General features: G+C 39.7%; 4 protein-coding genes across 6 annotated transcripts in view; 2 read left to right on the plus strand and 2 right to left on the minus strand.

Moving 5' to 3' along the window:
- Window positions 1–2,312, minus strand: part of LOC133546723 (zinc finger protein 568-like) — a 55,604-nt gene extending 53,292 nt beyond the window's left edge. Inside the window, exon 1 of the mRNA XM_061892526.1 lies at window positions 2,063–2,312. The gene's annotated coding sequence lies outside the window, so the exon portion shown is untranslated. The remainder of the gene's footprint in view (window positions 1–2,062) is intronic.
- The window catches only part of LOC133546717 (gastrula zinc finger protein XlCGF17.1-like), a 113,560-nt gene that overhangs the window by 4,836 nt on the left and 92,630 nt on the right, over window positions 1–16,094 (plus strand). Inside the window, exons 1-2 of one of the 3 annotated variants that reach the window (XM_061892520.1) lie at window positions 9,854–9,979; window positions 10,071–11,609. The exons of 1 other annotated variant lie outside the window; for it this stretch is intronic. In XM_061892520.1, coding sequence (XP_061748504.1) covers window positions 10,484–11,401 — 918 coding nt within the window. In that variant the 5' untranslated portion in view covers window positions 9,854–9,979; window positions 10,071–10,483 and the 3' untranslated portion in view covers window positions 11,402–11,609. Of the gene's footprint in view, window positions 1–9,853; window positions 9,980–10,070; window positions 11,610–16,094 lie in introns of those variants that run through there. One more of the 3 variants, XM_061892518.1, reaches the window with a different exon arrangement.
- The window catches only part of LOC133546709 (oocyte zinc finger protein XlCOF8.4-like), a 233,491-nt gene continuing 221,539 nt past the window's right edge, over window positions 4,143–16,094 (plus strand). Inside the window, exon 1 of the mRNA XM_061892511.1 lies at window positions 4,143–4,398. Coding sequence (XP_061748495.1) covers window positions 4,212–4,398 — 187 coding nt within the window. The 5' untranslated portion in view covers window positions 4,143–4,211. The remainder of the gene's footprint in view (window positions 4,399–16,094) is intronic.
- LOC133546706 (zinc finger protein 568-like) overlaps window positions 13,742–16,094 on the minus strand; it is a 129,060-nt gene continuing 126,707 nt past the window's right edge. The window contains exon 3 of the mRNA XM_061892506.1: window positions 13,742–13,935. Coding sequence (XP_061748490.1) covers window positions 13,895–13,935 — 41 coding nt within the window. The 3' untranslated portion in view covers window positions 13,742–13,894. The remainder of the gene's footprint in view (window positions 13,936–16,094) is intronic.

Below are 16,094 nucleotides of genomic sequence, written 5' to 3' on the forward strand. Positions count from 1 at the left end.
ACTGTGAAGCTTGTCCGTCCCGGCTCTCAGTGACAGCTCCGCAGTCCTGTCTCTTCATCCGCATCTCCTCCAGTCTCTCCAAACAGACTCTGGTGTGGCAGAGACCCAGCAGCTGGTCTCCATGGCCAAAACGCTCCAAGGAGGCAGATCCAGAAGTTCACAAAAAAGCTTCGCAGAAGTCACCAAAGAGTCACCCCTTGTCACACAGTCCCAAAGGGTCCCCAACCAAAAGGCATGAAAACAAGAAGGAAACATCCAGAACCCAAAAGGATGACACAAGAGCACAGAGCTCCTGCCACCAGCAGCCAAAATGAACATGTCATGTCATGGCGTAGTGGGTAGAGAGGCCGTGCCAAAGACCTGAGGGTTGCAGGTTGCAGGTTCGCTGTCGTTGTTTCCTTTGGCATGACACTTCACCCTTGTCTCTGGTGCCGCTCACACTGGTGAATGAATGAATGATGAATGATAGGTGGTGGTGGGAGGGGCCTTAGGCGCAAACTGGCAGCCTCGCTTCCGTCAGTCTACCCCAGGGCAACAAATGTAGCTTACCACCACCAGGTGTGAATGAGTGATGGGTTCTCACTTCTCTGTGAGCGCTTTGAGTATCTAATAGTAGAAAAGTGCTATATAAAATCTAATCCATTATTATTATTGTTATTACTAACGTTGGTCCGTCAAACATTCTTCTAGTTACACTTTCTTAAGTGTTGCCTATAGTGTCTTGTTACTGCAGTGATTTTCAACCTTTTTTTGAGCCAAGGCACATTTTTTGCATTGAAAAAATCTGGAGGCACACCACCAACAGAAATCATTAAAAAAACTAAACTCATTTGACAGTAAAAAGTCGTTGTCGCAATTGTTGGATACGACTTTACAGCATAACCAATCGTGCATGACTATAGCTCTTGTCTCAAAGTAGGTGTACTGTCACCACCTGTCACATCACACCCTGACTTATTTGGAGTTTATTGCGGTTTTCCTGTCTGTAGTGTTTTAGTTCTGGTCTGGCGCTCTTATTTTGGTGTCCTTTTCTCTTTTTATTCTTAGCAGTTTCATGTCTTCCTTTGAGCGATATTTCCCGCATCTACTTTGTTTTAGCAATCAGGACTATTTCAGTTGTTTTTATCCTTCTGTTTGGGGACATTGTTGTTTGTCATGTCATGTTGGGATGTACATTGTGGACGCCGTCTTTGCTCCACAGTAAGTCTTTGCTGTCGTCCAGCATTCTGTTTTTGTTGACTTTGTTGCCTGTTAATTTTTAGTTTGGTTCTGCATAGCCTTCCCAAAGCTTCAATGCCTTTTCTTAGGGATACTCACCTTTTGTTTATTTTTGGTTTAAGCATTAGACACAATTTTACCTTCACGCTGCCTCCCGCTGTTTCTGACATCTACAAAGCAATTAGCTACCGGCTGCCACCTACTGATATGGAAGAGTATTTTACGGTTACTCTGCCGAGCTCTAGACAGCACAGACACTCAACAACAACACATCATTTGCAGACTATAATTATTGCTTTGCAAAAAAACATTTTTACCCCAAATAGGTGAAATTAGACTATTTCCGGCTGTATCTCACGGTACACTAGTGTGCCGCGGCACAGTGGTTGAAAACCACTGTTACTGGACGCTATCGGTGAAAGCGACACGTACTGTAGCAGAGCTACTTTATTTACTTTTAAACTTAGTGTTAAAATCAAATCCTAGCAGAAACACTGCAACTTGTTTAGTTTTTACAGGACTAACATTAGAGTGTGTGTGTCAGTCAGATGATTATAATAATAATCATCTTCTAATAAATATAACATAATCCGTATTTACAGAGTGGGAGTGCAGAGGGCAAGTTGGATGCCACACTTACAGTACATCATCATCTACCAACATCACACATACAATACCTGATGTCTTCCAGAAGCAGCTGCTTATGCAAAAGAGCTCACTGCAGTGCTGTCATATTTCATTGGCAAACTTTCAAAGAGTTGAGAGGTGTTCTCTGATATGTGTAAGACTAGACCTCTCATGTATCAACACTATTGTTCTACACCAGGACAAAAAGTGCACTTACATCTTATGGCCATTGTTGGGTTTCTTCTTTCTTCACTCATCTTCAATGAATACTCAAGTTGAATATAAAAGAAAGATGATGGTTTATTTTAAGGATGGTTCAGTACAATGCCTCACAGCACCGGGAAACAAAACATCGGTAACTGTGGAAAATAGAACACAACTTCATCGCGCTTCTTTCTGTGAGTCTCTCATATTCTCTCGCGCGAAGTGAACCGGAAGAGATCACGTGATGATAACACAGGCGAGCCTGCACTACCGTATATAACCTGTTGGAGGCGCAAAACAACAACAGCAAGCCTCTCTCTTGATACACAGAAACAGCATTAATTACAATGAGATCACATTTACTCAACACCCCCCCTTGATCTCATGACCATGAAACAGTGAAACACATTAGTTTCCAAAAAAAAAATAATTTGAATTTGTCAATCTTGACTCTTGGTTAAGATGTCTGCAACAATGTCTTCTGTAGGACAGTAGACCAATTAAATGTTCCCTTCAGTGAGTGCCTCACGAATGAAATGATATTTGACATCAATATGTCTGACCTCTGTCTATTAACTGGATTTTTGTTCAGTTCTACTTTCTGTTCAGGAGTGCTTCTAGGTTTGCATTCTGACATGCCAAACCTTTCAAGCATCGTTTGTATGTACATCTTTTGATCCATCTTGATTTCATTCTGTTTCTGTTCAAAATGAATACCCAGGAAATAAGACATCTTACCGATGTCTTTCATGTTGAATTTGGCTTTCATTATGTTTTTGAATTGCTCAAGTGCTTCTTTGCTACTTGCAGCAATGATCAGGTCGTCCACCCAGATGATGACAATGACTGTTTCATTTTCTGTTTGTTTTCGGTAGACACAATGATCAGATAGGTTTCTTTTGAAATTGTTTTGTTCTAAATAGTCATTTAGTAGTTTGTACCAATTTCTTCCTGATTGTTTTAGGCCATAGATTGATTTCTTCAACCTAAATACCAGTTTTTCACCTGTGTCCGATGTTTTCTGAAAACCTTCTGGTTGATCTAGGTATATCTCTTCATCAATGGGGGCATGTAAATATGCCGTTTTCACATCCATCTGGTGGACGGTGAGGTCATTTTGAACAGCTATTTGCATCAATGCACGCACAGAAGTAATGTCTGCAGTTGGTGCAAATGTTTCTTGATAATCTATACCTTCAGTTTGACTGTATCCTTTGGCAACATATCTAGCTTTGAAAAGCTGTCCTTTCTCTGTGTTTTCTTTGAGGGCATAAACCCACTTTCCGCCTATTGCATTTTTCCCTTTTGGTAATGTTGTTAGTTCAAATGTGTCATTTTCTTTGAGAGATGCCAATTCGTCTTTCATGGCTTTTTCCCAGCTGGCTGCCTCTGATGACATCAGGGTGTCTTTATACGTCTGTGGGACTCCACACACTGCCCTGCAACAGTGATCAATAATGTCATGGCTTTCATTGGTATCATCAATATTTGTTACATATTCCTCTAAGTATTTTGGAGGAACAATTCTCTCTCTCTTTGGGTAACGACCTCTTTGTTCTATCCTAGTCTCTATGTTAGTTGTGGCATCATCTAACACCACCTCTTCCTCTACTTCCAGAGTTTGTGTTTGGTTGTCAACATCATTTTGTGGTACAGTTTGACTTTCGAAGCTCCCTGATTTTTCTGACACAGTGTCAGGTAGTTTGGTTTCATTGCTTTCGCAATCTGGGATGTCCAAGTCATATGCATTTGTTTGTGTGTCTTTTTCTGCAGTGTTCTTTTTGGTGAATTTTACCAGTCTGTGTTTTGACACTTTTCTTGACTGTGGATCATAGACCAAGTATGCTGGACTAATTTTACTATAGCCCACAAATACTCCTTTCTCACACCTTGGTTCAAGTTTCTTGTGACTGTGAGTGTATGCGTAACACTCCGAGCCAAACACCCACATTTTTGAAATGTTGGGCTTCTTCCCAGTTAGCATGAAATATGGTGTGTTGCGCTAGAAGCACTGTGCCGCTTCTCCTGCTATCTTTGCTTGTTAGTTAGCTTAGATCGCTAGTTAGCTTAGCTTGCTAGCTGCTAATAGAAGACACAGAAGTTATCAACACATCGCTAAGTAGAGATCAAGTGTGAGAGTAAAGTGTTGTGATTGTGTGAAAATGTCTACATTACAAATGTTGAGAGCGTTGGTGGATCAGCGACTAACTGCTGCTGTTGAAGAAATATTTGTAGTGTTAGAAAGAACGATAGCAGAATACCAGGCGGAACTTTCTAGAACAAAAGAGGATTACAATCAACTACTGGACGCTGTTTTCAAGAAACCTCAAGTTGTGTTACACAGAACAGGTTTGTTGACTTCTTACTCTCACATCTTTACTAACTTAATGTTTGATTAATAACAGGAAAAATACATTTGGAATATATAATATAATCACGATGAGCAGTGGAACTGTGTCTTCTTACATCACACCTTCAACCATTCTCCATTGCAGCAAATACATTACATTTCCTACAGGTATTATTATCACTGAAGGACTGTAGAACATGTCTAAACATGTTACACACAAAGGATGGACAAGCTAATAGTTAAGCTAGCCGCTAAAGTAGCTTGAAACAAGAATAAATACGTGCTTAGTCATTTTTCCCGTACAACATGAATTGGTTCTTTTTCAAACTTCCACCACTTCCACTTTTTTCAAGTGACTCAAATCATTCCATCTTCAACATGTTTCACTAAACCTTGACATTCAAACTATCATTTTTCCAAGTTAAAATTTTTTCGAAGAATGCCCAAAATTCCCGTTTTTTCAAACCCTTTTTTTCACCCTTTTTTGTGTCGACTACATTTTTCAACCCACTTCAACCGTTCCACCAGCAAATCATTCCTCTTAATGATGACAAAAAACAAAGATGTTTTTTTCTCTGAAAAAATTCTTGGTTTTCCCAAAAATCCGGGAATTCCATAATACTATTTCTCAACAAAAAATGTTACTACTTCAACATTTCTCGACTGATTTGAAAAATTCCAACACCAACCATTCACTCCTTCAGAACATTCACATATTTTAGCATTTTCTACAAACCCCGTTTCCATATGAGTTGTTAAATTGTGTTAGATGTGAATATAAACAGAATACAATGATTTGCAAATCCTTTTCAACCCATATTCAATTGAATGCACTTCAAAGACAAGATATTTGATGTTCAAACTCATAAACTTTTTTTTTTTTAAATAATAATTAACTTAGAATTTCATGGCTGCAACACGTGCTAAAGTAGTTGGGAAAGGGCATGTTCACCACTGTGTTACAAACCCCAATTCCATATGAGTTGGGAAATTGTCCATCCATCCATTTCTACCGCTTATTCCCTTTTTGGGGTCGCGGGGGCCGCTAGCGCCTATCTCAGCTACAATCGGGCGGAAAGCAGGTTATACCCTGGACAAGTCGCCACCTCATCGCAGGGCCGACACAGACAGACAGACAACATTCACACTCACATTCACACACTAGGGACCATTTAGTGTTGCCAATCAACCTATCCCCAGGTGCATGTCTTTGGAGGTGGGAGGAAGCCGGAGTACCCGGAGGGAACCCACGCATTCACGGGGAGAACATGCAAACTCCACACACAAATATCTCAAGCCTGGGATTGAACCCAGGACTGCAGGACCTTCGTACTGTGAGGCAGACGCACTAACCCCTCTTCCACTGTGAAGCCGTTGGGAAATGGTGTTGGATGTAAATATAAACGGAATACAATGATTTGCAAATCCTTTTCAACCCATATTCAGTTGAATATGCTACAAGGACAAGATGTTTGATGTTCAAAATCATAAACTTTATATTTATAGATCCAGGTACAAATGTTTTCTCCCACATCGGTAATAAATAGTTTTTATTATCCAGATGAACAATATAATGAAATAGAATAATATAGTAAAAAGAGAATACAATGATTTGCTAATTATTTTCAACTTATATTCAATTGAATAGACTGCAAAGACAAGATATTTCATGTTCACAGTGAGAAACTTATTTTTTTTTTTTCAAATAATAATTAACTTAGAATTTCATGGCTGCAACACATGCCAAAGTAGTTGGGAAAGGACATGTTCACCACTGTGTTTCATCACATTTTCTTTTAACAACACTCAATAAACGTTTGGGAACTGAGGAAACTAATTGTTGAAACTTTGAAAGTGGAATTCTTTCCCATTCATGTTTTATGTAGAGCTTCAGTCATTCAACAGTCCGGGGTCTCCGCTGTCGTATTTTACGCTTCATAATGCGCCACACATTTTCCATGGGAGACTGGTCTGGACTGCAGGCGGGCCAGGAAAGTACCCGCACTCTTTTACTACGAAGCCACGCTGTTGTAACACGTGGCTTGGCATTGTCTTGCTGAAATAAGCAGGGGCGTCCATGATAACGTTGCTTGGATGACAACATATGTTGCCCCAAAACCTGTATGGACCATTCAGCATTAATGGTGCCTTCACAGATGTGTAAGTTACCCATGCCTTGGACACTAATACGCCCCCATACCATCACACATGTGTAAGTTACCCATGCCTTGGGCACTAATACACCCCCATACCATCACACATGTGTAAGTTACCCATGCCTTGGGCACTAATACACCCCCATACCATCACACATGTGTAAGTTACCCATGCCTTGGGCACTAATACACCCCCATACCTTCACAGATGTGTAAGTTACCCATGCCTTGGGCACTAATACACCCCCATACCTTCACAGATGTGTAAGTTACCCATGCCTTGGGCACTAATACACCCCCATACCATCACAGATGTGTAAGTTACCCATGCCTTGGGCACTAATACACCCCCATACCATCACACATGCTGCCTTTTGAACTTTGCTCCTGTAACAATCCGGATGGTTCTTTTCCTCTTTGTTCTGGAGGACACCACGTCCACAGTTTCCAAATATAATTTGAAATGTGGACTCGTCAGACCACAGAACACTTTTCCACTTTGCATCAGTCCATCTTAGATGAGCTCGGGCCCAGCAAAGCCAGCGGCGTTCTTTGGTGTTGTTGATAATGTGTTTGGCTTTGCATAGTAGAGTTTTAACTTGCACTTACAGATGTAGCGACCAACTGTAGTTACTTACAATGGTTTTATGAAGTGTTCCTGAGCCCCTGTGGTGATATCCGTTACTCACTGATGTTGGTTTTTGATGCAGTACCGCCTGAGGGATCAAAAGTCTGTAATATCATCGCTTACGTGCAGTGATTTCTCCAGATTCTCTGAACCTTTTGATGATTTTATGCACCGTAGATGGTAAAATCCCTAAATTCCTTGCAATAGCTCGTTGAGAAATGTTGTTCTAAAACTGTTCGACAATTTGCTTACAAATTGGTGACCCTCACCCCATCCTTGTTTGTCAATTACTTAGCATTTCACAAAAGCTGCTTTTATACCCAATCATGGCACCCACTTGTTCCCAATTAGCCTGCACACCTGTGGGATGTTCCAGATAAGTGTTTGATGAGCATTCCTCAACTTTGTAAGTATTTATTGCCACCTTTCCCAACTTCTTGGTCACGTGTTGCTGGCATCAAATTCTAAAGTTAACGATTATTTGCACAAAAAAAAATGTTTATCAGTTTGAACATCAAATATGTTGTCTTTGTCGCATATTCAACTGATTATGGGTTGAAAATGTATTCCGTTTATATTTACATCCAACACAATTTCCCAACTCATATGGAAACGGGGTTTGTAAAAGAATTCCGCTTTTCCCAAAATTCCCAAATTTTCCTGAAATTCTCATTGAAAATAATGGTACATTTTTCAAAGTTCCACAACCTCAACATGTTTCATCCGATTCACTCCTTGCCAACCTCAAACTGTTCAGCCTATTCGGAAATCACGGGCTTTCCTTTGACCAATTCCAAAAATTCCCAGAATTACACGTTTTCCGTGACATTTTTCCCCATTCAAAATGAATGAGCCATTTTTCAAAATGCCACCATTTCCACATTTTTACACCGATTCAAACATTTCCACATCAACATATTCCTCTAATTCTGGAAATTGAAATTACAACATTTTTCAACCCACTTCCACAGTTCCACCGTCAAATCATTCCTTTCCATCAGGACAGAAAACAAATTTGTTTTTTGAATTGAAAAAAATCCTGGTGTTCCCAAAATTCAAGGAATTCCATAAAACCATTTCTCAATTAAGTATGTTACGACTTCAACATTTCTCAACTGATTTGAATAATTCCAACACCAACCATTTCAACTCATTCAGAACATTCACATTTTATAGCATTTCCAAAAAAATTCCCGCTTTCCCCGAATATCTCCAAAAATTCCATGAAATTCCCATCGAAAGGAATAAAATGAAAGTTCCACAACTCCCACATTTTTCATCTGATTAGAACCGTTCCAACTTCAAAATATTCAGTGTGTTCAGGAATTGTGTGCTCCCTTTCAACACTTATTAAAAGAAATTCCCGGATTTTCTGGAATTCCCCGTTTTTAGGGACATTTTCCCCATTCAAAATTAATTATCCATTTTTCAATTTTCCACAATTCCCACATGTTTCAAACCATTCCACCTTCAACACAATAAATTCAGCCTGGAAATTCAAACAACCAGTTTTCCACATTCAACAAATTTCCAGGAATTCTCATATTTTTCTAACCTTATTTCCAACCTTCTTTAGTGCAATGACTCCTTTCACATTGTTCAACCCATTTCAACCGTTCCACTGTCAAAACATTCCTCTGAGTCAGGACAAAAAAAGCATGTTGGTTTAAGAACTTTAAAAAAATCACGGTTTTCCCAAAATTCAAACTCTACAAAATCAAATCGTTCCAACATTCAAACTATTCTTACGTTCATACTACATTCTGTCAACCTTTCAGTTCAACTTCAGCATTGGAGCATTCACACACAATTCTTTCAGGAATTGCTTCATCTACTTATTAGTATTATTTTAAATTAATGTAGCTTACCACATTGAAAGCGTGGACTGTATGAATGGTGCCTTTCCAGTTCTCACACTAATGCAATTTGAGTGTCTAGAAATGCACTAAATTAATATTTTTTTACAATTATTATTAATAATAATAATAATGATGGTTTGGATTTATATCGCGCTTTTCTATTGTTAGATACTCAAAGCGCTCACAGAGAAGTGGGAATCCATCATTCATTCACACAAGGTGGTGGTAAGCTACATCTGTAGCCACAGCTGCCCTGGGGTAGACTGACGGAAGCGTGGCTGCCAGTTTGCGCCTACGGCCCCTCTGACCACCACCAATCATTCATTCATTCATCATTCATTCACTGGTGTGCGTGGCACCAGGGGCAAGGGTGAAGTGTCTTGCCCAAGGACACAACGGCAGCGATTTGGATGTCAATAGGTGGGAAGCGAACCGGCAACCCTCAGGTTTCTGGCACAGCCGCTCTACCCACTACACCATGCCGCCCCGTAATAAGGTAATCAAGTTATATTTTGAAGGAGTAGTCAGTAATGTGATTACTTCTTCCCAGTTTAACTGTGGCGTCACTATCTAAATGAAAGCAAAACAGATGTCATTGTTTTTGGCCAACATGTTGATTGTGCTCAAGTGGTTTTTAGAGCAGACATGTCTCTAAAGATGAATGTGAAAATGACAGTAATTATTGTCCACCAGCAGGGGGAGCTCATCACTAGTACTACTGCGTGGAGGCTGGCATGTGGTACATTATTTCCTGTGTGTGTATGACTTATTCAGAGAGACAACAGCACACTAGTATGGATTGCAGGAATTAATTTGAAGATGTTTTTATATGAATAAGGTGGTTTGGATGTTAGCCTGGGAAGGCATTCCCCTGGAGGTCTTCTTCATGTGTCAGCTGGAAGTACCCTGACTGCTGTGAGGGGAAACTGATGAGATTGTGAGATCATATGTTGGTGCAGGACAATGTCTCATGTGACTGAGCAAAGCTGGACTTTTATCAAGAATGTTTGTTTTCTCCTGTTTCACAGACCTAAAAGAAGCGCATCTTCCCAATGAGCAGGAGGAGGAACCACAGTCCCCCAACATACTTGAGGAAGAAGAGGTACCACATTCCCAACACATCAAAGAGGGAGGAGAGGAACCACAGCCCCCCCACATTAAAGAGGAAGACGAGACGCCACAGACCCATAATGTTAAACTGACCCTTCACATTTAGAAGGGAGAGGAGGACCCACTGACCCTCTACTTTAAAGTGGAAGAGGAGGACCAAGAGCCACCGCACATTAAAGAGGAAGAGGAGGAAGAGGGCATCAGTCAGCCTAAATGGTTGGAGGAGTTCCCAGTGACTGGTGTCCCTGTGAAGAGTGAAGATGATGAGGTGAAAGGTGAAAGTGAGGAGAGGGGAGGGGGGGAGCCTCCAAGCAGCAGCTCAACACAACACATGACAACAGAAGCTGATGGAGACCACTGTGGAGGATCACAATCAGACAAGCTCTTAGCTCCACTATCAGATAGTGAGGACACAACGTCACACTCTCCTGACACTGATGATGAAGACTCTAAAGATGATAAGACATGTCACACTGACAACACTCACTTCACATCTTCTCACTCTCACAAAACCTTTAAATACCATTGTCGTCTGAAAAGACACATGAGAACACACACTGGAGAAAGACATTTTTCGTGTTCAATCTGTGGTAAAGATTTTACTCAAAGGTACATTTTGAAAATACACATGAGAACACACACTGGAGAAAAACCTTTTTCCTGTTCAACCTGTGGTAAAGGTTTTACACAAAGTCAACATTTGAAAGTACACATGAGAACACACACTGGTGAAAAACCTTTTTCCTGTTCAACCTGTGGTAAAGTTTTTACACAAAGTCAACATTTGAAAGTACACACTAGAACACACACTTGTGAAAAACCTTTCATCTGTTCAATCTGTGGTAAAGGTTTTACAGAAAGTCGGAATTTGAAAGTACACACGAGAACACACACTGGTGAAAAACCTTTCATCTGTTCAATCTGTGGTAAAGGTTTTACAGAAAGTCGGAATTTGAAAGTACACATGAGAACACACACTGGTGAAAAACCTTATTCCTGTTCAACCTGTGGTAAATGTTTTACACAAAGTCAGAGTTTGAAAAAACACAAGAGAACACACACTGGTGAGAAACCTTTCACATGTTCAATCTGCAACAGAAGCTTTTGTGAGCGATTAACCCTTGTAAGACACACGAGAAGACACCCACGAGAGAAAGTGTTGAGTTGCAGTGTGTGTGGTGAAAGATTGTCTTCTAAGTACCAGTGTAAGAAACACAAGTGTGCTGGTGAGAACAGCAGCAGCAAATGAAACTGCAGGATTTGAAATAAACTGTCCAGACTTTCATTTTGACTTTCTAACAACATCAGCACATATAACATGTGTGACATTGTTGTTTGTCTAACACAATCTTGTTAACATGCTTCTATATTTATACACTCTTTTTTTTTCAGTCCATTACATGCATTAATATGCAACATTGTGTACTTTTATTAAAATTGAAACAAACCAATTTGAAAAGGTGAGAGTAAACAGTAAAATACATTTTAAATACAATAAACATTTTATGTGTGTATATATATTCATCAGACAATTTTACACTTATTTTATTCTGTATTAGATAGATTAGATAGTACTTTATTTATTCCTTCAGGAGAGTTCCTTCAGGAAAATAAACATTTTCCGTACAATCCCATTCAAGATCATACAAACATTACAGGGAGACAGAACAGGATCGCTGACGGGTCTGCCGGCTTCCAGCGCCCCTTACAAAAAAGGTGAGATACAGGTAAACAAGGGGGGAATGGGAGAAAAAAATAGAAGATTAAAATAAAATAACAAAAAATTCTATCTAAGACTGGGACCTGGAGAGGGTGTCCAGACTGAGGCCAAGGGGAAAAAAAAACAACTCATAGCCATAGTACACATCCCTCTCACATGTGTGTAAGAGGGAAACATCAAAGAACACAAAGGACATGAAAGACATTAAAGCAGCAGATACAACCAGACACTTCTACATACATACATGAATAAAAAGTAAAAGAAACATATCCACTGTGGTGGCCTCTGCGGTGTTCCACGCCATCGTCTGCTGGGGTGAAGGGAGCATGGCCAGAGACGGGAGCAGACCCAACAAAGCAACCAAGAGAGCCGCCAACCAACTCTCGGCCAATGTCCAGTCCGCATGGATGAGTGAGGATGTGTGCAAGGAGACCGAGGTGTCCGACACCGGCTCATTCAGCCAAGACACTGTAAAGCTTGTCCGTCCCGGCACTCAGAGCTAGCTCCGCAGTCCTGTCTCTTCATCCGCATCTCCTCCAGTCCTTCCAAACTGACTCTGGTGTGGCAGAGACCCAGCAGCTGGTCTCTATGGCCAAAAGGCTCCCGGGAGGCAGATCCAGAAGTCCACAAAAAAGCACCGCAAAGGTCACGAAAGTGACACCCCTTGTCACACAGTCCCAAAGGGTCCCGGACCAAAAGGCAAAAAAATATAATAACACGTGAAAAGAAGAGAGAAACACAAAAGGATGACACAAGAGCACAGAGATCCTGCCAACAGCAGCCACTACAGCAGCGCCATCTTGGGAAAAAAATATTGAAGTGTTGCATATTTTTATTTGTAATTGTTAATAATCCCATAGATTATCACCTTTATATGATATACATATGTACTGGTTCACATCTGAAACATCTTCTGGACCACTTCAGGAAGCATATTATTATTTACTTTATACATCATTTGAACAGTTGTCTTTTATACAATTTTAAAATGTGTGACTTTATGAATCATTTGTTGGGTCTCTATAATCATTTTATTAATTATCTTTTTTACTCTCTTTTGTAATATGATGATTGTGTTGTGATTGTTTTATATGTATGTCCCCAGACCTTTATGCAATGTGAAAGTGAAAGAAAATGACTAAATTGTCTGTGGAAGGATGGTTTTGTTTTTAGAAATTACATTTTGGATTTTTAAAAAAATCCCATTTTTGTGTTTTAAACATTTGTTACTTTTTCTGTTTTGTTTTTTTAACATCCCAAAAACAATATCAATATCAATCAAATTTCGGAGTGTAAGGCAAAATCCAATAATGAACATTTACTTTGCATACATTCATAAAATAAACTGTCTATTTTGTTTCCCTATCACAGAACGAACAGGTATTGTCTTCAGTTGCAAAACAACATCCTAAAAAATATTTTAAGTGGTCTATTCCGTTTTTTTTCTTAAATGAACTCTTTTGCTTTTGGAAGAATGGAAACTTTCAAGTTATGATTTTTTTTTGTTCCACAGAAAATACAGTAAATAAGAAAAAGTAAAGAAGTAAAAACGATGATATGCTGTAATTAGAATCATTTGAAGGAAAGCCTTTCCAAAGGTGCACACTTCTGTATGTGCGGCGACAGGTGCTTGAGGCGGAACAATTGTTCTACAATCCTATCAGCAATGAAAGGCAGTTTTGTTTCCTTCAGGCCGAGTGTATGCCTTCCATCAATGTTCACTGTGCTCCCCATTAGCTGTGGCTTGCTATTGAGAAGAAGTCAATAGTGCATATTCTACCTGTTTTGCTGGCTGTGTAACTATATAAGATCATAGAAAACACAATCTGAATAAAAAAAATCATTTTAGAGGTTTAACTTGTGTAGTGTTTGAGTTTTAATGCATGTAATATTTATTCTGTTTGTGTAAAAGTTCAACATTTAGGATGATTTTGAAGATTTTCAACATCTTGCCATCTCCAGGTATTGCATACATTACAATGATTTGTGTGTCTCATGAAAAACAATATTTTTTGATGATGATCATGTTCCACGGATTCCACTCCAGTGTTGAGTTTTGGGGACTGAAAAAAAGAATAAAATTGTGTCATTTAAAATCATCTGCCGAGTAATATAACTGTTAATTGGTATTGTTTAGTAAACAAATAACTGTCAATTGATATAACCTATTAGTAGATAATCCATGACACTTAGAACATTTGTGATGACAGGATAACAATGATGTAATGTACCTTTCATGATTATTTGTACACAACATTATTGTAGAATGTAACAATATGTTTCAACAATGTTTATTTCAACTACAGTCCATGTCAGGTTTTAACATACCTGCTAAAGTAAAGTAAAGTTAAAGTACCAATGACTGTCACACACACACTAAGTGTGGCGAAATTATTCTCTGCATTTGACCCATCACTCTTGATCACCCCCTGGGAGGTGAGGAGAGCAGTGGGCAGCAGTGGTGCCGCGCCCGGGAATCTTTTTTGGTGATTTAACCCCCAATTCCAACCCCTTAATGCTGAGTGCCAAGCAGGGAGGTAACGGGTCCCATTTTTATAGTCTTTGGTATGACTTGGCCGGGGTTTGAACTCACGACCTACCCATCTCAGGGCGAACACTCTAACCTCTAGGCCACTGAGTAGCCACACTGTTGTAACACGTGCTGAATGTGGCTTGGTATTGTCTTGCTGAAATAAGAAGGGGCGTCCATGAAAAAGACGGCGCTTAAATGGCAGTATATGTTCTGAAACCTGTATGTACCGTTCAATATTAATGGTGCCTTCACAGATGTGTAAGTTACCCATGTCTTTGGCACTAATGCACCCCCATACCTTCACAGATGCTGGCTTTTCAACTTTGCTTCGATAACAGTCTGGATGGTTCGCTTCCCTTTTGGTCCGGATGACACGATGTCGAATATTTCCGAAAACAATTTGAAATGTGGACTTATCACACCACAGAACACTTTTCCACTCTGCATCAGTCCATCTTAGATGATCTCGGACCCAGAGAAGCCGGCGACATTTCTGGATGTTGTTGATAAATGGCTTTCGCTTTGCATAGTAGAGCTTTAACTTGCACTTACAGATGTAGCGACAAACTGTGTTTAGTGACAGTGGTTTTCTGAAGTGTTCCTGAGCCCATGTGGTGATATCCTTTAGAGATTGATGTCGGTTTTTGATACAGTGCCGTCTGAGGGATCGAAGGTCATGGTCATTCAATGTTGGTTTCCGGCCATGCTGCTTACGTGGAGTGATTTCTCCAGATTCTCTGAACCTTTTGATGATATTATGGAGCGTAGATGTTGAAATCCCTAAATTTCTTGCAATGTCACTTTGAGAAAGGTTGTTCTTAAACTGTTTGACTATTTGCTCACGCAGTTGTGGACAAAGGGGTGTACCTCGCCCCATCCTTTCTTGTGAAAGACTGAGCATTTTTTGGGAAGCTGTTTTTATACCCAATCATGGCACCCACCTGTTCCCAATTAGCCTGCACACCTGTGGGATGTTCCAAATAAGTGTTTGATAGACAGACAGACAGGTAGATAGATAGGTAGGTAGATAGATAGATAGATAGATAGATAGATAGATAGATAGATAGATAGATGGATGGATGGATGGATGGATGGATGGATGGATAGATAGATAGATAGATAGATAGATAGATAGATAGATAGATAGATAGATAGATAGATAGATAGATAGATAGATAGATAGATAGATAGATAGATAGATAGATAGATAGTACTTTTTTTATTCCCTCAGGAGAGTTCCTTCAGGAAAATAAAACATTTTCAGCACAATCCCATTCAAGATCAGACAAACATTACAGGGAGACAGAACAGGATCACTGACGGGTCTGCCGACTTCCGGCACCCTTTATAAAAAAAGTGGGGGGGAAAGGGAGAAAAAAAATAAAGATTAAAATAAAATAAAATGAAATAAAATAAAATAAATGGGTCTAAACCTGGGCCTCTGGAGAGGGGGTCCAGACTGAGGCCAAAGGGGAAAAAAACAACTCATAGCCATAGCACACATAGTACACATCCCTCTTACATGTGGAGGGAAACATCAAACATTGAAGAACACAAAGGACATGAAAGAATATTAAAGCAGCGGAGCTGATGCAACCAGACACTTCTACATACATACATGAATAAAAAGTAATGTGATGAGCATTCCTCAACTTTATCAGTATTTATTGCCACCTTTCCCAACTTCTT

The sequence above is a fragment of the Nerophis ophidion genome, unplaced genomic scaffold, assembly GCF_033978795.1.
Source record: "Nerophis ophidion isolate RoL-2023_Sa unplaced genomic scaffold, RoL_Noph_v1.0 HiC_scaffold_38, whole genome shotgun sequence".
Lineage (NCBI taxonomy): Eukaryota > Metazoa > Chordata > Actinopteri > Syngnathiformes > Syngnathidae > Nerophis > Nerophis ophidion.